This window comes from Gadus morhua, chromosome 7, assembly GCF_902167405.1.
Source record: "Gadus morhua chromosome 7, gadMor3.0, whole genome shotgun sequence".
Classification (NCBI taxonomy): Eukaryota; Metazoa; Chordata; class Actinopteri; order Gadiformes; family Gadidae; genus Gadus; species Gadus morhua.
Window position 1 is genome coordinate 14,378,558 of NC_044054.1, and position 22,184 is coordinate 14,400,741.

The 22,184-nt window shown below is 44.8% G+C and overlaps 1 protein-coding gene across 2 annotated transcripts; it reads left to right on the top strand.

Annotated features, from left to right (window-relative positions):
• The first annotated feature begins 8,451 nt into the window (after positions 1–8,451).
• gabrr3a (gamma-aminobutyric acid type A receptor subunit rho3a) lies at positions 8,452–22,184 on the top strand. 2 transcript variants are annotated; one of them, XM_030362098.1, is made up of 9 exons: positions 8,452–9,055; positions 12,455–12,567; positions 13,525–13,592; positions 14,163–14,386; positions 15,517–15,599; positions 18,025–18,162; positions 18,736–18,888; positions 19,849–20,042; positions 21,359–22,184. In XM_030362098.1, the coding sequence occupies exons 1-9, from the start codon at positions 8,913–8,915 to the stop codon at positions 21,668–21,670; spliced, it is 1,428 nt and encodes a 475-aa protein (XP_030217958.1). In that variant the 5' UTR covers positions 8,452–8,912; the 3' UTR covers positions 21,671–22,184. The 2 variants fall into 2 exon arrangements, with proteins under 2 accessions (XP_030217958.1, XP_030217959.1); XM_030362099.1 differs by having other exon boundaries at positions 21,362–22,184.

The window sequence follows — 22,184 nt, forward strand, 5'->3', positions numbered from 1 at the left end:
GTTCTACATGCACCAGGACCGTAGCACAGGAATGTTGGCTTCCTGCTCTATTGTGGAGGAGGAGGAGAAGCAAAGGAATGAAGGTTGACTCCTACATGATCAATGCCACTATTCTCACAAACAAATTGTTTGGGATGTGTTTGTCTGTGTCTCTGTTTGTGTATGTGTGTGTGTGTGTGTGTGTGTGTGTGTGTGTGTGTGTGTGTGTGTGTGTGTGTGTGTGTGTGTGTGTGTGTGTGTGTGTGTGTGTGTGTGTGTGTGTGTGTGTGTGTGTGTGTGTGTGTGTGTGTGTGTGTGTGTGTGTGTGTGTGTGTGGGTGGGGGGGTGGGTGGGTACAGATGTTACAACAGCAACCCAAAACACTCTAAATCACTTGGAATAGTATTTGTATTCTCTATACGGATGGGGCAAAATAATTTGTTCTTCGAGCAAATTCTTCTTCTGTTGTATAAAATAGAACAAAAGTATGTTTGCACAAGTGCATTAATTATTAGGATGACCTCATGTGTTGATGTTCATCATCAGACTTTTCTCTCTCACTCTGAGGGCAAGGGAGAGAGAAGGGGCGGGGGGAGAGAGCGTCAAAGTGTGAGAGAGAGTGAGAGAGAGAGAGTTAGGGAGTGAGGGAGAGGGAGAGAGAGAGAGAGAGAGAGAGAGAGAGAGAGAGAGAGAGAGAGAGAGAGAGAGAGAGAGAGAGAGAGAGAGAGAGAGAGTGAGAGTTAGGGAGTGAGGGAGAGGGAGAGAGAGAGGAAGGGGGTGAAAGAGAGAGATAGAAAAAAGAGGGAGACAGAGGGATAGAGAGAGAGAGACAGAGAGGAGGACCATGGGAGAGGTGGGTGGGTGAGAGAGTGGGTGTCATATTCTAGTGGGAGCGGGTGGATGTAGAAAGCAGCAGACATAATCGGAACGTCTGACTCACCATGCAAAACATTTCCCCCGAAAGGTTTGTCTGCCATTACAAAACCGAGCTGTTGACAGATTCACAATACGGACAAGCTGTAAATAAGATATCACCGTTATATCCTCTTTTATTCAAGTTTAATCATACGGATCGGAAAGATGTCTTTCAGCATTGTTTAATGTTTGATTGACTTTCCTGATGTTTAGTCTCAGAATGGGTCTCAGCTTATTCAAGCTAATGGAGCAATGCATCGTTTTTCTTTAAGACACACTTTACCACGACCACTTAAACTTAAGTGGAACTTCTTAATGACATAATAACTCTGTTTATTAGTCCTAACCTACTATTGGGGTTTGTTGTAATAGGCCTACTCACCCTACTTAGGCTAAATAGCCATATCTTTAATACAATTTACACTGAAGATCATGTAGAGTAATTAAAATGCAGCTTGCATTATACCTACTTATTGATGACATCATTAATTCAACAGAAGGAAAAGAGATATAATTTATTGAGGAAAGAAAACATATATAACTACCAAACTAATATATACCTTACTTTTAGAACTAAAACATAAAAGGTTTACATAGTTAAACTGCATATTTAATTAAAAATAAGTAGAACAATTTTATTGTAAAATCAATTATCTACTAAAACATAAATAAGCCATCTATCCGACTGACAAAGGCCAAAGGAAGAAGCTGAATTCAACTTAAATCATCACATTATTGAATCCCCCGAGTATAATAACAACTTGTAGTAAATACTATAGTCCAGAAATATTAATCGTTTGAAACCATCTTTTCAGTGATTCCTCTATCTTCATCCTGTATTTCCGCGGTGTTTTCTTGAAGTCTGGCCGGCGTCAAAGGTTTGACGCTCAAAAAGGACTCCTCCTCTTCCACAACGTAGTGCGGCAGCAGCCCGTTGGTTGGTTTAAGGTTGTTACTTCCTGGTTCGTCCGGCTCCGCTTCCTCCTGATTGGCCGAGGCCTGCAGGTGTTGGATGCTGATCTGGATGCTGCTGCTGTGAGGGCCGCTGATGTGTACGGCGGTGACGTTCAGCATCTCGTCTGCTCCGTAGGCGCGGGACGCAGGGGAAGCACCTCTGGCTGCTGACGGGACAACAGGACGAACAGATCATAGTGGAGACGATGAAGGGCTGACATGGTGCCAAAAGTTTGTTTTATTGTTCAATAGACTCTTTTATCAGGAGTTACTTGTGTTTACACATCCATGTGAGGGGGGAATGGTAATTAACCCAGAACCTTTTAGCTGACATTATCCGAAGCTGCCTCTAATGTTATTTTTTTCTATTCAGTAATTGCTGAGCTTTTTTGTTGTATCTGGCCATAACTATGTAAATATGATACATGACGCTCATAATGAGTGTATTAAAACACATAAGAGCACAAATACATAGATTACACACCTCTCTATCGCTCAAACACGTCCCAAACCAAGAGCATGACAGTACCATACTACCTGTACAGTATTGTACAGTATTCACAATATACCAATGGTAGTACGAGAAGCTCTACAACATGACGCCATCTACTGGCTGAAGAACAGCATTTCATCTAACATTTCTAAATAAATGGACAATCATTGAGATTTTTTTCGCTGTCTTCTTATTTGGTGGCTCCCCCAAATCTATCTATCTATATATATTTCCTTACCTCGTTGCCTTAGACACTGAGGGAGGGCTAGGAGGATGATGATGGTGAAAACGAAGGCTACAGACGACACCGTGCACCACCTGGAGCGCTCAACAATCTCCTGGTGCACACCTGTGTCACACAGAGACACGCACACACAAACAAAGACACACACACACACACATTCAAACAATCTTAAATCAGTGGGTTGATTCTACTTCACTTAGTGATTAAGTAACGATGCATATCACATATAACATGGTACGTATAACAACTGATGATTCTAACAGATGACTCCTTGCATCTAGACACATAATAAAACAATCAGACACCATTACAACCTTCAAGTCACAACTCAAAACTCACCTGTTCAAACTCGCACACAACGTCTAACTGATCACTGTTTTGATTGTTTTTTTGTTTTGTTTTGTCTTGTTTTTGTTTTATTTATTTCTTATTGCTTATGTTTATTTATTTTTACACAATGTCTTGTTTTTTTTTTAAATAATGTATGATGACTATATGCTCTGTAAGGTGACCTTGGGTGTCTTGAAAGGCGCCTCTAAATTAAATGTATTATTATTATTATTATCTACATCGAGTCATTTAGCAGACACTTTAATCCAAAGCGATTTGCAGTGAGTTGAGGACATTCAAAGCTCTCCATACTGGAGTAGCCATCACAGCAACATCCAGCGCAGCCCTGACGTCCTCTTGACTCACTCTGGGGCGCGGTGGTGACGTTGAGCCGCGTCCGGACGGTGTGCTTGCTGTGCAGAGCGGAGAAGGTGCAGACGTACAGCCCAGAGTGCTCCAGGCTGTCCGGGCTGCGGAGCCACAGAGACCCGTCCCCCTCCACGGCCCGGTCGGGCTCCAGCTCCGCCTGGCCCTCCCACAGGCCGCTGGACCCCCGGGACCGGCTGTCGTAGCGCAGGAGCACAGCGCCCGGCTCAGAGGAGGTGGAGGAGGAGAAGGCCCAGGTGAGGGAGAAGTTGAGGAGGGGGTGAGGGGCCACACAGGGGATGGCCAGCGGGTGGCCTTCTACCGCCGTCATGTCCTCTGCAACACAGGCTCCCGATCGTCAGTCACTGCTTTAGCTATTGGCGCTCTGCGTTAAACTGACGGGTGTGAGGGGGCCTGTGATTGGGTGACTGGGATTGGGATGAGGATCCCGCCCGTTGCTTGATCAGCACATTATCTATGGGATCTGTAAGACTGACGTCTGGTGATCAGAGCAGCAGTCAATGGGACAGAGCAATTTAACCCAATAAAGGGGGACGTCCCGGCTAAAACGGGACAGCAGGCGATCCTAATACACACACACGCGCACACATGCACACCTGTTTTTGTTATGCATACAAATAAGAATACCATTTGAGGAAGTGAGCTAGTTATTCCTCTCTCTCTCTCTCTCTCTCTCTCTCTCTCTCTCTCTCTCTCTCTCTCTCTCTCTCTCTCTCTCTCTCTCTCTCTCTCTCTCTCTCTCTCTCTCTCTCTCTCTCTCTCTCTCTCTCTCTCTCTCTTTCTCTCTCCTCTCACTCTCTCCCCCCCGCCCCTCACCTTGGTTCTTCCAGGAGGCGGTCCACACCTGGCTCCTGTCGGCCGCGGCCACGGAGCAGAAGTAGGCGTGGTCAGAGGAAAGGTTGGAGCCTATCAGCAGCGAGCTGTGGACGCTGAAGAGGCCTCGGTGGTCGGCCGTCGTCGTGGTGATGTTGGGGAGGGACCCAAGGGAGGAGGCGGGGTCTGTGGACCAGGTCAGACTGGGGGAGGGGTAGATGTTCAAGGAGGAGCATGAGACCACTCCCTCGCCCATCTCCATGGTGACCGACTGGATCATCGCTGGAGGGGGGGAAAGAAGTTCTGATAGAGTTAGATGTTAGTTGTTTTTCTTGCTAGACTGTCTTGAGGCTGTCCGTCTGTATCGCTCTCTGTGTCTGTCTTTTGCCTGTCTGACTTTTCTTTCTATATCTGCCTTCAAGTCTATCCTGTCTTGTATGTATGTCTGCATATCTGTCCGTCTGTCTGTCTATATCGCTATCATGCTATGTCACATAATGTGAGTGTGTCTCTACGTGCATATGTTTTTAAGGTTTTTAGGTGTATTGTTTGTTACTTTTTTACCCAACACAAGAAATCCAAAACTATTTTGTTGTGCTCCAGCCACCTTTCAGCGCCAGGTTGACAAACATCTCGTGGTTGCCCTTCTTGGTGCTGGTGTAGCACTTGTAGCGGCCCTTGTCCTGCACCTTGACCCTCCTCAGCAGCAGCGACGCGTTGCCCTGCAGGATGTGGGCGTTGAAGAGGAAGGTGCGTCCGCTGAAGTGCTTGTTCTGCAGGCCGAACTGGTCCTTGTTGTAGTAGTAGCTGTGCACGGGCGTCTGCTGCTTGTACCAGTGGATGACCACCGTGCCGCTCGGACGGAAGCTGCACGGCAGGATGCAGTCCTCGTGCACGATGCACGTCACGTTGGCCTCTGGGGGGGAGGGGAGCGCGCAAGTCGTCAACGGCTGTGTTCAGTCAACTTCAGCCAATTTGTTGAACATTTCGCCAAGTTTGATGAAGGGCTTATCTAAATATTTGATAAGACTATGTCTTAAAGCAGGGCTCCTCAGCCATGGGAAACGGGCCCATGTGGGTCACCCCACATGCAGATGGGGTCGTGGGTGATTTGCAACTTTAAAATTATTTGCTTTTTTGATCTTGATCTTTGTTTGATATCGTAGCGACGGCTTGTGCTAACCTCGGGCTTAGGTTTTAGTGATGGGACTCGGGTTTGGTTTGAGGGTTAGGTGTTATGGTTAGGTTTTAGGGATAGGGTTCGGGTTTGGTTTGAGGGTTAGGTGTCATGGTTAGGTTTTAGTGATAGGGTTCGGGTTTGGTTTGAGGTTTAGGAGTCATGGTTAGGTTTTAGTGATAGGGTTCGGGTTTGGTTTGAGGGTTAGTTGTCATGGTTAGGTTTTAGTGATAGGGTTCGAGTTTGGTTTTAGGGTTCGATTTCATTCTTAGCTTTTAGTGATAGGGTTAGGGTTTGGTTTTAGGGTTAGGTTTTGTTTTAGGGTTAGGTGTCATGATTTAGTGATAGTTTTAGGTTTTAGGGTTAGGTGTCATGGTTTAGTGATAGTTTTAGGGTTTGTTTTTAGGTTAGGTGTCATGGTTTGGTGATAGTGTTAGGGTTTGGTTTTAGGTTAGCTATCATGGTTAGGTTTTAGTGATAGGGTAAGGGTCTAGTTTTAGGGTTAGGTGTCATGGTTAGGTTTGGTCATAGGGTTAGGGTTTTGTTTTAGGATGAGTTGTCATGCTTAGGTTTTATTGATAGGGTTAGGGTTTGGTTTGAGGGTCAAGGTTTGGACCACTCCCAGAGATGGGGACCTGTTCCGGGAGCAGCCCAATGACCCAGGACGGGCCTTCGGGGCCCGGGAGGCCACTGGGTTTCGGGCTCCGAAATGTGAATTTTAGATAAAGGAAGGGTTTGTTTTTATTATTATGTTTAGTATTATTTTGTAGCCTACTTATGGGGGCCGTGATAAATGTAAGACATAAAAATGGGGTTACAGTTGAAAAAAGGATGAGAACCCCTGTATTAAATATACCACGCAATGGAGTTGATGTGATTTAAGTTGCTATGCATTAATAACAACAACTCCAGTGTAGTATATTCACTGTTCAGTTGACACTTATCCAAAGAAACTTAAAGTTCTCTATTTTGAGTGACATGTCATGTTAAAGTCAGGGTTAGGGTTACTCACCGCTGTGGGTTCGAAACCAAAACCCTATAGCTTAGAGTCAAACATCTTAGCAACTAGGCCCTACACTATGACCATTTTTTTAAATAATTTAAACTCACATGAAGTTATCTCAACATTTGACAATAGTACATTTATGAATATTTAATCATTACAAATATCTTGTATCTTGATTGTCAATAATGTCAACAGAAGGCTGTATTCTTTCCCTCTGGTGATACAAATGATTAGCCAAGTAAAGAGAAATGGAATATTTACATTACAAAACTTGTCCCAATGTTCTGCATTTAAAATGTGTATTTTTCTCTTCTCAAGCTTGTCAAGAATCATCCCATATTTAAACAATCCCTATAGGATAGAACAACACATAGTCCTACCTTTACAGTGAAAGACAGATAGATTCCCCAGCAAGGTGAGAAATGCCAGCAGCAGTCCAAGTGTTTCTGCCATTTTTTAAGTTGTCCGCAAAGGTGTGAGCCCGGCAGCGCTAGAGGTGAGACTTCACAGGTTGGCGTGCGTGTGCGTGAATGTTCATCAGTGTGCAGTGAACTGTGACCTACACATCTAGATGGTTACATTTCCATGTTAAAACCTTCCTAAAACCTCAAGAAACACTGACTAATTAACTCGGGAAGTAAACCTTTAACTAGAGTGGAAGCAAGAAAAAGATATGTAGAAACAGTGTTTAACTGAGTGGAAGTGCGTGTGGGGTGGAATGAAAAGGAATTAGTAGTAGTTGTATAAGTAGACCTAAAGACCTGCCCTTTATCATTCCTCTACCAGTAGGCCTTGTTTAGCTATACAGGCCTTCCTTGTGAGCAGTTTTCAGATTTTAGGCCCAGCATGTATTTCATAATTGTATATCGTTAAAGTGACTATTTCAGTCATAAACTTGTTTTCTTTTTGGAAGCTGAACGTATTCGTAAAGTCGTATTGATTTTGTGTGAGGTGTTATGTGTTCCGGGTGTGTTTCCTGGAAAATATCTTTACTCGACATTGAACGAAAAAAAAAAAAGAACTATTATACCTCTCATGTGTTTAAAACGTTCCAGATGATTGATTGTTGACAGATAGTGAACTCTAGTGGACAGACGAAGTCACTGCACCACACTCCCTACATTTATACCAAACGGGGTGTGTTCATGTAATCGTGCAAATGTATGACGCATGGTTGTCCTCCGCGGTTGAAGCGATTGACATGTGAGTGGAAACTAAACTCCACGTGCGTGATTCTTAAAGATGGCATCACCCATCGCTGGCCCCAATCAAAAGTTAATCCCAGATTAAAGAAGCCTGCCTCGCCCGAGCGCCACCCGTGACGCGTCTGCTGCGGTTTATAACTGGTGCCGCGAGGTTTCACCCCATGTGCGTTACTGACAGTTTACCCTTGCATCTCACTCAATGTTTTCACCACATTTTCTTTGCTTTCCTACATTACTTTGATTCAACACGGAGATAAAATGCAACAGATAAGGAATTGTATAATAATTGTTATTTTCTTTTTCCTTTAACTATCCTATAGTGCTTTATTATGATGATGATACAGCACTTGATGCTTCAAGTGCTGTATTATAGAAACAAGAGATATCATGATTTCTTTGCTTTGGTTTTAAATTGTATAACCCCCATTCCTCCACCACAGACACATACACAAACACCACACACACCACACACACACACACACACACACACACACACACACACACACACACACACACACACACACACACACACACCACAGACACACACCATAGACACACACAGACACACACGCACACACAGACACACACACACACACACAAACATACACACACACATTATGCCTCCAACATCAGTAAGCGACTGCAGGGTAAATCCAGTGGAAGCGGCAGATGTAGGCTACAGCCTTTTTATTACTGATCTGCTGCTCGTCGTCATAGCGATGATGAAACCGCCTTTACCGCCACTATCCCAGCCCGCCTCCGTTTGTAGGTTAGCGAAAGATTTCAGCGAGCACACAACGTAAGAAGATTAGGGAGGAATTAACAGAATTCCTTTGTCATTATAGGAATAAATTGATATTTGGTTTTAAATGGGGAGGGAGGGAAGGAGGAAGGGAGGGAGGGAATGAGTGGGCTTGGGTGGGGCTTGGGTGGCAGTTGAGACAGAGAGAGAGGGACAAACTGACCGGGGTGTTGGTGGTGGCAGAGAGAGAGAGACATGAGTGGTCTAAACCTAGGAGGGAATACGCTGGCGTTGGATCTCAGCGTAAGCGTTGAAAGCCTCGGTCTTAGCACCATGTTCGGTCAGAAGAGAGGAATGTAGGGCTCACTTTATGTTTTTGATTCGTATGGCACCTCTGGACACTTTTTTTCCAGCATAACCCTTTTCTCTGATGACTCTCATTTTTGAGCGCTTGCTTTGATTTGATATTTCAGCCACACTTGTAGGTCACTGCTGGTGAAGGAGTCTGCTGAATGACTTATTAGGTGATGTAACATGGTGGTGGTGCCTACTGGCAGAGGGAATGAGGTCCAGGAAAGAAAGGACATCCCTGGGTCTCCATCGCCGTTGATGCTCCCTGGTGGAGGAGGATTGCTCGGTGAGGAGGAGACGCAATAGGTGACCCACGATGAGAGCAGCCCCGTTGGCCCTCAGACTGCTGTGTCTGGCCGGGCTGTGGCCCCTGGCACGCCTCACTGGGGGCCACAGCCCCAACAAGAGGAGACATAAGGAGGTGTACCTGGGCGAGGAGACACGCAATAAACCTGGAGGGTGAGACACCAGACCCAACTTATCACTACCACTAGCTATCACCACCGTGCACTATCACTACCACTAGCTATCACTACCACTCACTATCACTGACACTCACTATCACTGACACTCACTACCACTCACTATCACTGACACTCACTACCACTCACTATCAATGACACTCACTACCAATCACTATCACTGACACTCACCATCAGTACCACTAACTAACAGTACCACTAACTACCACCACCACTCACTACCACTACCACTCACTATCACTACCTATCACTACCACTGACTATCAGTACCAGTCACGAGCACTACTACTCACTATCATCTCTACTCACTATCACTACCACTAACTATCACTGCCACTCACTATCACTTACACTACTACTCACTATCACCTCTACTCACTATCAGTACAACTCACTATCACTGACACTCACCAGCACTACTACTCACTATCAGTACCACTCACTATCAGTACCACTAACTATCACCACCAATCACTACCACTACCACTAACTACCACCACCACCACTCACTACCACTACCACTCACTATCACTACTACTCAATATTCCTACCACTCACTATCACCACTACGCACTATCACTACCACCCACTATCACTGACACTCACTCTCAGTACCACTCACAATCAGTATAACTCACTATCACTGACACTCACCATCACTATAACTGACACTCACTACCACTCACTATCAGTACCACTCACTATCAGTACCACTAACTATCACCACCACTCACTACCACTACCACTCACTATCACTACCTATCACTACTACTCACTATCCCTACCAGTAACTATCACTGCCACTCACTATCACTGACACACACTATCACTACTAATCACTATCAATGCCACTCACTATCAGTACCACTAACTATCACCACCAATCACTACCGCTACCACTCACTATCACTACGACTCAATATCACTACCACTCACTATCACCAATACGCACTATCACTACCACCCACTATCACTGACACTCACAATCACTACTACTCACTATCAGTACCAATCACTATCAGTACCACTAACTATCACTACGACTCAATAGCAATACCACCCAGTAACACCACCATGCACTATATCTACCACTCACTATCACTACCACCGACCATAACTACCACTCACTATCACTACCACTGACCATAACTACCACTCACTATCACTACCACCCGCCATCACTACCACCACCAATCACTACCACTCACTATCCTTACCACTCACTATCACCACCACTCACTACCACTGCCACTCACTATCACTGACACTCACTATCACTGACACTCACTATCACTACTACTCAATATCACTGACACCCACTACCACTACCTCTCAGTATCACTGACACTCACCCCCACTACCACTCACTATCACTACCACTCACTATCACTACCACTCACTATCACTACCACTCACTATCACTACCACTCGATATCACTACCACTCACTATCACTTCCACTCACTATCACTACCACTCACTATCACTTCCACTCACTATCACTTCCACTCACTATCACTACCACTCGATATCACTACCACTCGATATCACTACCACTCGATATCACTACCACTCGATATCACTACCACTCACTATCACTTCCACTCACTATCACTACCACTCGATATCACTACCACTCGATATCACTACCACTCGATATCACTACCACTCGATATCACTACCACTCGATATCACTACCACTCACTATCACTTCCACTCACTATCACTACCACTCGATATCACTACCACTCGATATCACTACCACTCGATATCACTACCACTCGATATCACTACCACTTACTGTCCACTTACTGTCACAGTGTCACTCGGTGACACTCACTACCACTACCACTCACTATAACTACCTCCCAGATTTGTCCTGCACCTTTCAATTTTGTATACATTCGTTGTTTTTTTTGTTGGTTATTATTTTGTGGTTAGATTGTAGTAGATCATCCTGGGTATATATACTGGGTAATGTTTGATTCATGCACCTCAACCACTACTAACTAATCCCAGTATGACTTGTGGTATTAGCATAATTGAGAGTTCTAACACTGATGAGAAGCTTCAGTAGGAACCGGTTTAGTTTGGCTTGGGGAAGGGCTTAAACAGTCATTTGTCTAGAACATTTAAATGTACACGTTGAAGGTTTAATTTATGTTTGTTTGTAATGGGTGCTGCTTCAGTGTTGTATTAATATGTGGATGCCGGGTTGCCTGGGTGTGTTGGCCTGTGCCGTCATCAGGTCGTGTTTGATCAAGGTAAAAGCGGCTTGTGTAATTATTTAGAACCGAGGATCAACCAGGGGAGGGTCTGCTAAATATGTGGCCACGTGGCCGAAATTTTTTAAGGCCTTGATTGGTGAGATGCTGATTCATGGTGTTATCATGTCTTAAGCTTTACCGTTTAACAGTTTGCGTTCGGCATCGCCATAGATTCTTATACACAACTGAGCTATAAGAATCAGCACACAGCATTGGTCGATAGACAGACATATAAATAGATACATAGATACATGTAACCACATACTGACACAGTTGCTGAGTTAGCTAATGCATCCAAGTATTGAGTACCGGAACTATTGATTCAATGAAAAGCAATGCAGGGATATTACATGTAAAGCAACAAACCTTAACGTTTAAACAGTATTTTTCTATTCCGGTCAACAACAAGAACAAACATCAGCATCAGCTTGTTCCTCTCCAAGCGGTTGCTCAAGAGAACTATGGCAGGGCGATTAGAAAGACAGCCCCTTGCTTGTGTTAAACTTTGAGTTTAGACTCACTGTTAATACATCGATCAGCTCATTCACCACACCAGATGTCACTGACTCTACATGTAGTTTAGAGAGAGAGAGAGAGAGAGAGAGAGAGAGAGAGAGAGAGAGAGAGAGAGAGAGAGAGAGAGAGAGAGAGAGAGAGAGAGAGAAAGAGAGAGAGAATGAGAGAGAGAGAGGGGGGGGGGGATCATTCCAATGTTGACAATCGTTGAGTACTATTTCACTGACAACTCTTAAATGTTATGCATTTTTATTTTATTTTTTATTACAAGCCATAAAAACCTTTGATTTACTTGGAAGGGAGATCGATGTGATGTTTGTTTTCGGTCTGGTCTCAATGTGATTATCTTATAAAGTTCTGATTTGGTTCTGTGTGGTTCTGATCTGGTTCTGTGAGGTTCAGATCTGGTTCTGTGTGGTTCTGATCTGGTTCTGTGTTGTTCTGATCTGGGTCTTTCTGGTTCTGTTTGTTTCTGTGTGGTTATTCTGTGGTTCTGCTGTCGTTCTGATCTGGTTCTGTGTGTTTCTGACGATGTTTTGTGTGTGTTTCTGTGTGATACTGATGTGGTTGTAACGTGGTTCTGTGTGTTTCCAGGCGGGTGGACTTTCGTCTGAAGAAGCAGGACAGCACCAAGTCTCTGCTCATCAAGTCGGAGCAGCTACTTCGTATCGAGGACCACGACTTCGCCATGCGGCCCGGTTTCGGAGGTGAGGACTGGGAGACGGACTGATGACGATCTATAGCGTTCTCATGAATCACATGATCTTCTTAATCTTCCTAATCCGAGATGACTTCCTACTACTAACCACCACCTTATAAAACAATTTTATATTAAATAATAGTACATATAGTATATTAAAACAATATTCATTATTTTAGTTATTTTTTATCAATAGTTATCCATTATCAATCATTTATATTTTATTTTATTTATTTTAACTCCTTCTTACTTATAATTCCTATTTATGACTATAATTCTCCTTGTTATAAACACCAGCGTTGTTGGTTTTGTGTCTCGGTCCCCAGGAGGCTTAATATTGGTTACAGTACCGACCCACCAAGCAAATCAAACCCTCTCTGACCCAGATTGTCTGCAGAGCCGGTAAACAACGGCTAGCTCTGTATTACCCACTTGTTCTCTGACGGTAATCTGGTCCTTGAACTCAAATCCCGAAACAGAGAGAAGAGAGGAATATTAAAGGATATTCCAAAAAAAACATGTCATCATGGTAACAGTGTAAATGAGTAACTGTCAATTTCAGAGTTTGTGTTCTTTGCGTCGCTTGCGATAAGGTTTAGAAGGTTGTCGAAATACATTTCATGATGCTTGATTTCCAAACACGATTTTGGTTTGTCCGGTTTGCCTGAATGATTAAAAACACAATTTTAGAAATGACCAGGGCTAGCAGCTAATATAGGTCATGTCCCCATGTCTTACAGTTACACGACAATCATCTCCAACACAATATTCTAGTAGCAATACTTGTTCATATAATTTACAGTAGAATCAATATAATGTACTCTACATTATATTAATCGGATTGGTGGCCCTATGTACTTAATCCAGTGGAGAAACGTCCATATTTAACCTTCGGCCTCCCTATGCATTTACTGCAAAAGAAGAGCGAGCCTAAGCTGTATCTGTAACCCCTCTGCTCCCTCAGGCTCAGCCATCCCCGTAGGCATCGATGTTCAGGTGGAGAGCATCGACAGCATCTCTGAAGTCAACATGGTACGGGCTTCTGCACACATAGCATGCACACTGACTTACACACAAAGAATCAACACTGACGTACACACAAATGCAGAACACTTATAAGTTATTTACACAGACCCACAACACTGACTGAAAGCAACACATAACACCCATGTTCACTGCTTGTGGTGCTGGAGTCAAGTTCTTCATTCGTGTCGTTATTGGCTTAATCGAATCCATCTAGTTTAGCAGACACATCTGAGCAGATACACAGACACAAAACACTAGAATATACACATTCAGTAAATACTGCCAGTGTAAGGCTGTCCTTACTGCACATCTTTTGTATCAAGCTGCACATTATACACTTTTAAATGTATTTGGCACTCCTCTGGCTTTTAGTTTACATTTTAGGATGGCTTTTGTATCAGCATTTTGGATGCTGCTTCTTATTATATTGTCAGTTACTTAATAACTGCCATTGTGTTCTTTTAATGCATGCTGCTGTTACGCCTTCATTCTCGCCTCAGGGATGAATACCTTACCGCGCGTGCATGCATGCGTGCGTGTGCGTGCGTGTGTGTGCGTGCTTGTGTCCCCCTGCAGGACTTCACCATGACCCTGTACCTGAGGCACTACTGGCAGGACGTCCGCCTGGCCTTCCCCTCCGGCAGCAACAAGAGTCGCACCTTCGACGCTCGGCTGGTGAAGAAGATATGGGTCCCCGACGTCTTCTTCGTCCACTCCAAGCGCTCCTTCATCCACGACACCACCATGGAGAACATCATGCTGCGCGTGTACCCCGACGGGAACATCCTGTTCAGCGTCAGGTGCGGGGCAAAGGGGAGAGCAGACGGGGGTTCAGATGGGAAGAACGAGTGGATAAGCTGAAAGGGTTAAGGCCCCTTAACCAGGAGCAGGTATGGCTCAGGTGAAGGCTCTTCATCAGGAGCAGGTATGGCTACAGGTGAAGGCTCTTCATCAGGAGCAGGTAGGGCTCAGGTGAAGGCTCTTCATCAGGAGCAGGTAGGGCTCAAGTGAAGGCTCTTCATCAGGAGCAGGTAGGCCTCAGGTGAAGGCTCTTCATCAGGAGCAGGTAGGGCTCAGGTGAAGGCTCTTCATCAGGAGCAGGTAGGGCTCAGGTGAAGGCTCTTCATCAGGAGCAGGCAGGGCTCAGATGAAAGCTCTTCATCAGGAGCAGGTAGGGCTCAGGTGAAGGCTCTTCATCAGGAGCAGGTAGGGCTCAGGTGAAGGCTCTTCAGGAGCAGGCAGGGCTCAGGAGGACATCTTGCTCTGGGAGGCCTTGTGATAGGCTGCGGAGAGGCTGTCTACAGGAGTGTGAGACTGTTGGGACGACTTCTGTGTCACTTTGAGCGTCTTTAAAAATGAAATTGTTGTCTAGCTTTGTTTAGTTAATTTATTTAGCACACATTAACATAAATGGTGCTAGGAGGGAACGAAGCCCAATGGGCTTGTGCAAGAGTTCCACCCCTGTCAATCATCACAATCAAATCATATTTATTAGGCTAACAAATAAACTTTAGAAAATAAGGAGACAAAGTACATAAATAATCAAAATAATAAAAATTAGATGGAAAAGGATGTTATAAATACATGTCTTAGACAGAGAAAAAAAAAGTGGGGCAATGAAGAGGACAGGAGATGATGAGATGATTCATGAAAAGATAAGATGTTTTTTAAGCTGCTTTTTAAAGAGTGAGTGGGACAATATGGATCTTAATAGGGGAGGTAAGTTGATAAATTATATGTTAATGTATTTGATAAACCTCTTTGAGAATGTACTTGTCATCAAATCTTTATCAAATAAACTTGCTAAGCATCTTTGAGAATCCAAATGTTATTAAATCCCGTACAAATAAACTTGCGATCCTAATAATGCAATCCATTTGTTATGAAGACTGTTGGTTTCCTGTTGGTTTAAACTGAACTGTTGTTTCAGGATCACGGTGACAGCTCTCTGCTCCATGGACTTCAGCAGCTTCCCCCTCGACACTCAGAACTGCACCCTGGAGCTGGAGAGCTGTGAGTATACACACACAGTAGTATAACACAGTCCAGTGCAGTATAGAATGGACTATACCAGTTGTTCTAAAATGTGTAGCTTCCCACTAAGGGGTGTGCACCAGAGTATATCCTCCTATAGCTTTGAGATGTTTATTCTCATTATCAAGGCCCCTCAGACATGTGGACAGGCCTAGGCAGGTCAGCAACATAGCTAGGCAGGTCCGGATGGGGAGCATGGCTGGGTAACTTTGGATTGAGGCTAGGTAGCTGTGGAGTGAGGCTGAGTAACTGTGGAGTGAGGCTGAGTAACTGTGGAGTGAGGCTGAGTAACTGTGGAGTGAGGCTGAGTAACTTTGGAGTGAGGCTGAGTAACTGTGGAGTGAGGCTGAGTAACTGTGGAGTGAGGCTGAGTAACTGTGGAGTGAGGCTGAGTAGCAGGGGAGTGAGGCTTGGTAGCTTTGGAGTGAGGCTGGTCACTGGTCACAATCATCTCCAGGATAAAAACAAATGAGGCGTTCCTAGCGCTCAAAGATGGCTGCCAGGAAGGTGTTTATTGGAAAGACTTTGGTGGCTTTATTCTGCTGGTCAGTTCCTTCTGTCACTGCTCGTTCAGGGAGGTGAGCCAAGACCCAGAGATCAGGCACAGGGTAGGTGTGGAAGGATGCTTTTGACAGAAACAAACAAGGCACCGACAAACTGGGGCAAAAATAAAAAAAAACAGGACGTGATGGGGGTTGGTGCAGGATGGTTACAAACCCACACGCACATTCGACGACACTACAAGATGGTGCTGATATTTTCCACAGATTGCATTTCACTCTGACTCAGCTTAATCTCGGTATCGGTGCTCTAATGTATTTCACCAGCAGATGCACAGCTTCTACACATATTAACTCAATTGCAAAGCATAGAGTATGGCAGGTGCTGTGTGGTCAGATGGCATGTAAAGACTAATCCAATTGAGGTCATTGCTGACCATTAAAACATCTTTATATAAGATTCAGGCTCTACAGCGGATTAATGAAATGTTGTTACCCTGCTTTGCTCCACAGTCAGTAAGTTATATAATGACTTTTTATCCGACCGACCAAAATAATGTAAAGCTATGCTGTGCAAGTCAGCCTTATAAAATAGCTTTGGCCTAGTTTATTTGTCAGAAGAAGTGGGACAGAATCATATGCATCTGATTTATAAAGGTCTTAGGCATAAGCTGGTTGTTATATACTGTGTGTATGTACACCCAGTATATAAGCTGTGTGTGTACGTACACAAACAGACACAAACAGACGCTCTCAGCCCACGCACACTTAAGGCTGTACTGTGTTGCTCTGTAAAACACGCAAGCACGCAAACACATACACAAGCACAGCGTCGGACCTGCAAACGTGTCATCCTAAGCCGATACATCTCCTCTTTTTGCGACAAAATGTTATATTCTTTATTTTAAATCGAGGGAAACAACTTTGTATTTGTTCTCTGCAAAGATTTTCAAGATTACACAGGCACGCAATCTACAGCTGCGTTTGTTTGCTGATGAGGATAATGTGATCAGCAGGTAATTGGGGGATGAAGAACGTGTTTGTATTGTGGCGCGCCACTCTGGCAGAACATCTTGCGGTCTCCTTGTCTACTCCCTGAGCTAACAGATGGTTCAGGACAGAGAGGGAGGGTGTGAGACATGTCGAAGAGGGACGTTTTGAAGGAGGTTATTGGGTAGGCAGGTGGAGAGTAACATGAGTGGTCTTTCTCCTTTACTTTAGTTCATAGAGCTCTGTTTGTATTGAATATATTACGATTATAATCTCTTCTGATCTTCTCTCCTCTTGTCTCTTCTTTTTCTTTCTCCTCTTCTCCACTCATCTCCTCTCTCCCCCTCTCCTCTCCTCTTTAATCTCCTCCTCATCTCTCTCTCCTCCTGCACCCTCCTCTTAAACTCTCCTCTAAACATCACCTCTCCTCTGCTCCCCTACCCTCCTCTCCTCTCCCCTCGCCTCTCCTCTCCTCTTTATTGTCCTCCTCATCGGTCTGCTCTCATGTACCCTCCTCTTCACATCTCCTCTTCTCTCCTCTCCTCTCTTCTCATCTCCTTTTCTCTCCGATCCTCGCTTTTCCTCTCCCCTCCCTTCCTCTCCATTGCTTTTCTCTCCTCTCCCGTTCTCTCTCCTCTCCTCTCTTCTGCTCTTCTTCATCTCCTCTACCCTCCTCTCCCCTCCTCTCCTCTCCTCCCCTCTCCTCCCCTCCCCTCCCCTCTCCTCTCCTCTCCTCTCCTCTCCTTTCCTCCCCTCTCCCCTCCTCTCCTCTCCTCCCCTCTCCTCTCCTCTCCTCCCCTCTCCTCTCCTCTCCTCTCCTCTCCTCTCCTCTCCTCTCCCCTCCTCTCCTCTCCTCTCCTCTCCTCTCCTCTCCTCTCCTCTCCCCTCCTCTCCTCCCCTCTCCTCTATTGAAGATGCCTATAATGAGAATGACCTCATGCTGTACTGGAAGAATGGGAACGACTCGCTGAGGACCGATGAGATTGTGCTGTCCCATTTCTTCATTGAATCCTTCCACCCCTCCTACGGTCTGGCCTTCTACAGCAGCACTGGTGTGTGAACTGCAGCACTACATTTTTAGGTGGTTGTAATATACCAAAGAGTTGTTGTCCCGTATTCGGGCTGCATTCGGTTATTATACATTTTGGTTTGGAAGTAACTATATACAGTATATATATATATGTGTGTTTTGTGTGTGTACGTTTATGTGTGCATTTCTGTATGTTGATATTAATGTGTCCGTGTCTTCATGTGCTAATGTGTATCGCCCTTTCTTTGTCTCTCTCTCTCTCTTCTCTCTCTCTCTCTCTCTCTCTCTCTCTCCCTCTCTCTCCCTTCCTCTCTATCTGTCTCTCTGTCTGTTTGTCTCTCTATCTCCCTCCCTCTCTCTCTGTCTCTGTCTCTCTCTGTCTCTTTGTCTCTCTTTCCCACCCTGTCTCCCCCCCTCTCTCCCTCTCTCTGTATCTCTCTCTCTCCCTCCCTCTCTCCCTTCCTCTCTCCCTCTCTCTCTGTTTCTCTCTCTCTCTCTCTCTCTCTCTCTCTCTCTCTCTCTCTCTCTCTCTCTCTCCCTCTCCCTCTCTCTCTCCCTCCCTCGCTCTCTTTCTCTGTGTCTCTCTCTCCCTCAGGCTGGTACAACCGGCTGTACATTAACTTCATCCTGAGGAGGCACATCTTCTTCTTCATGCTGCAGACGTACTTCCCCACCATGCTGATGGTCATGCTGTCCTGGGTGTCCTTCTGGATCGACCGCCGCGCCGTGCCCGCACGCGTCTCTCTCGGTTCAGTACAGCACAACACCCCCGTCCTGCCGGCACCCACTGTGACATTATGGACGTCATATTATAATCCCTTTAATCAGTATTTACATTTTACAATAAAGGTACTGTATGTCACATTGAACCTGAGCATCTAAAAATGGGAACGGTGTTTCAAATTAACTATTTTTGAGAGTGTAGTCTCTGCCCGCCCCCTCGTCCCCAGACCCGAACCTCTTGCGGATTGCCAGGTTGAGGCCACTGAGAAACAATGAGCACAAGCGAGGATACCTTTACAATGTGTCTGTTGTTTGCAAAATTATAAACCAGCTCATGTGGCTCTCATTCCTTACTGGGCGCCTGGATGTCTCCTTCTTTCAAATGTGCCTCCTATGTTTTAGCACGGCTCTAGTCGGTAGGAAGTTGTAAAGGAGACAAGGCTTTTGAGGTTGAATAGAATCTACTGCAATTTAAATTCATCATTAATGCAATTTAAATTCATCCAGTTTGTCTGATTGCTTCCATGGCTGCAGCATGTTGTGTTTGTGTGCCAATTTGTTACACACAGGCCAAAACAAAAACATATATTCTGATCCGGAACGCACATTTCAAAGAATATACTGGCTGTAGCATTGTTGTCGGAGAATGCCAGTATTTCGACTTAACTTGTTTGCTTAATCCCTAATGCGATATCATGGTAAATTCATGATTTAGTACAGAACATTTGTTGCAGATTATACCTTTTAATTCAACAATCAGTAAAAAAATGTAAGTACCGGTAGCTTTGATCTTACAAGTAACAACAATCAAAGCATACGATCAAAATGTGTGTCTTTCTTCTTTATACCTCTGGATCTTTGATGCAAGATGTGTGCATGTGACAAGGAGCAAAAATATCTCATTTTGATTCTAATCTTTAAACAATTCATAGTATTGTAGGATTGGTCAATGTAGTGACTCCTGTTTATTTTCTTCCTCACGCAGGCATCACTACGGTGTTGACGATGTCCACCATCATCACAGGTGTGTCGGCGTCTATGCCCCAGGTGTCCTATGTCAAGGCTGTGGACATCTACCTGTGGTCCAGCTTCCTCTTCGTCTTCCTGTCCGTCATTGAATACGCAGCCGTCAACTACTTCACAACCATGGAGGAGATGAAGAAGCTCAGGCGGGCCAAGGTGTGTAATACGTCTTCAAACCTGCCTGCTGGTCACGGTTGTCGAGGATATGGATTACATTCAGTGCAGAGCTTGGATGGGCTGGGGTATAAGGTCTGGCCCTGTCCTGGATGTAGGGTGGGCCTGGGCCATTTGCAGCAGGGTAGGAATGTACCATTGACGTACGTTGCGTAGCAGCAGCCGCCGTAGCCAGTGCAGGCTGCAGGCTGTAGTATAACGTGGGAGAATGTGGGTGGGTTGATGACCGGCCAGGCTGCTGCAACCTGGATGAGGTGCAGAGGTGGAATGGCACATGCAGGCAGAACAACCAGAAGGGAGTTGCAGTAGTCTGGCTGAGAGGTGACAAGTGCCTGGCCCAAAACCTACCTGGTCTTCTGGCTGAGGACCTTATCCCCCTGATATTGTGGAGCATGATTCTGCAGGAGCGCGTTTTTGCAGCGATGTTGGCTGTGAAGGACAGCCATACAGTCTCACACCCAGCTCCCTTTCCATCCATGCCGAGTTCTCAATATTGATGGAGAGGTTGTGGATAGGAGATGCCTTTCCTGGAAGGAGGAGATCATTCTTGTCCAGATTTAGGGTGAGCTCCGACATCCAAGCACTGAGGGATGTCGGCTGGACACGCAGAGATTTGCATTAGTTTAAGGCCGTGAAAATGAAACAATAAGTTATGCGTCGTCTGTTGTAGAAGGAAAACCGCCCACTGAATGACAGGACCCAGTGCCTAGCTTTACGGGGAGAAGAGCATGGGACCCAGAAAAGATATATCAGACATATCAGTATATGTTACATGGAAAATGCAGAACAACATGATTGATGGATTTATACCCAAGAAGATCCACCAAGAGGTTAGGACGTACATTCAGGGTGTAGGTCATAAAGTTGGACGGCGTCAAAATATATCTTGATCGAAGAACAGCAAAGGGTTCAAGCTTCAAACCCTATGCTCTCATCGAAGCATCCATAATGTTAAACTAACACTGTTCATTGCGTTACTATGAGAGACATTTTGTATCTTGTTAAAGGTATCTCATATTTATACAATGTTGATAGTCTATTATGCACCAATTTATATTTAGGGCATTTGGCAGGCGATTTTATCCAAAGCGACTTCCAATAAGTACATTTGTCAGAAGAAAGAGAAACAACAATATATGGCTGTCAGTAGAGTAAGGATTTTCACAGAAACAAGTGTCAAGCACTTACAATTGCTAGCTTAATCCATTCCCCATACACAACAAAGCTAGCTAAGATAAGATGCTACACAATGCTAAGTGCTCATTTTAAACGCCAGTTTTCATCGTTCTGCGCCCCAGCAGGTCCCTCCCTCCTTCAATTCCACTACGCAGGCCATGGCCTTCGACGGCTGTTACCACGACAACGACATCGACCTGGCCTCGTTCGGCGAAGCGGCAAGCACGACCAACACTGAGAGGACCGCCCACTCTCGGGACTCTGTCGCAGACTCCGCCCCCGGAGAGGGCACCAGACTGCGCCGCAAAAACCCTGTCGTGCGAAAGCTCCAGTATGTTATGAGCAACAGCCATATGATAGACTCCTACTCCCGGGTCATATTCCCCATGTCCTACCTGCTGTTCAACGTCATCTACTGGAGTATGTACACATAGGGCTTGGAAGACAGGGGATTTTAGAGATGGATGCACCGTATGACTGTACTTGAAATAGTGCTGACGTTGGACACAAAGTGGAAACATGAATGACATCGGGCAGTGACTCCTTCTTGGCATTCTCAAAAATATTATTGTACTTTTCTTCCTTTTTTGCGGTGGGCAATATACGATGAGCTACAATATCATTTTGTGTGTTTTGGATGTGCGTGTGTCTGTTCTTTGTATCAGACAAAACTGTTTTTTTTTTAAAGTATATATTGTTTTGTAGTTAAACATTGCATTTGCCTGTGGAAAAATGGTAAAACGTATTTTTGAATGTATTCATTTCCTTGAATTAACATGTATAAATGTGTCATTCTATGCATCATCATGGTGAGAATACTGAATCACAAACTTAAAAACCATGACCCACATGGTCCAAAGGCACCATCAGACCTTCATACTATTCATTCATTATAGTCATTCATTGTATGATGAATCCAAAATAAATCAAAACCGTTTTTCACATCAA

Excerpts from the sequence above, each read along its gene's own strand:
- gabrr3a (XM_030362098.1), top strand. The coding sequence starts at position 8,913 with ATGAGAGCAGCCCCGTTGGCCCTCAGACTGCTGTGTCTGGCCGGGCTG. Across the intron at positions 13,593-14,162 it reads GCATCTCTGAAGTCAACATG|GACTTCACCATGACCCTGTA; the intron begins GTACGGGCTTCT and ends GTCCCCCTGCAG. Across the intron at positions 15,600-18,024 it reads CACCCTGGAGCTGGAGAGCT|ATGCCTATAATGAGAATGAC; the intron begins GTGAGTATACAC and ends CCTCTATTGAAG.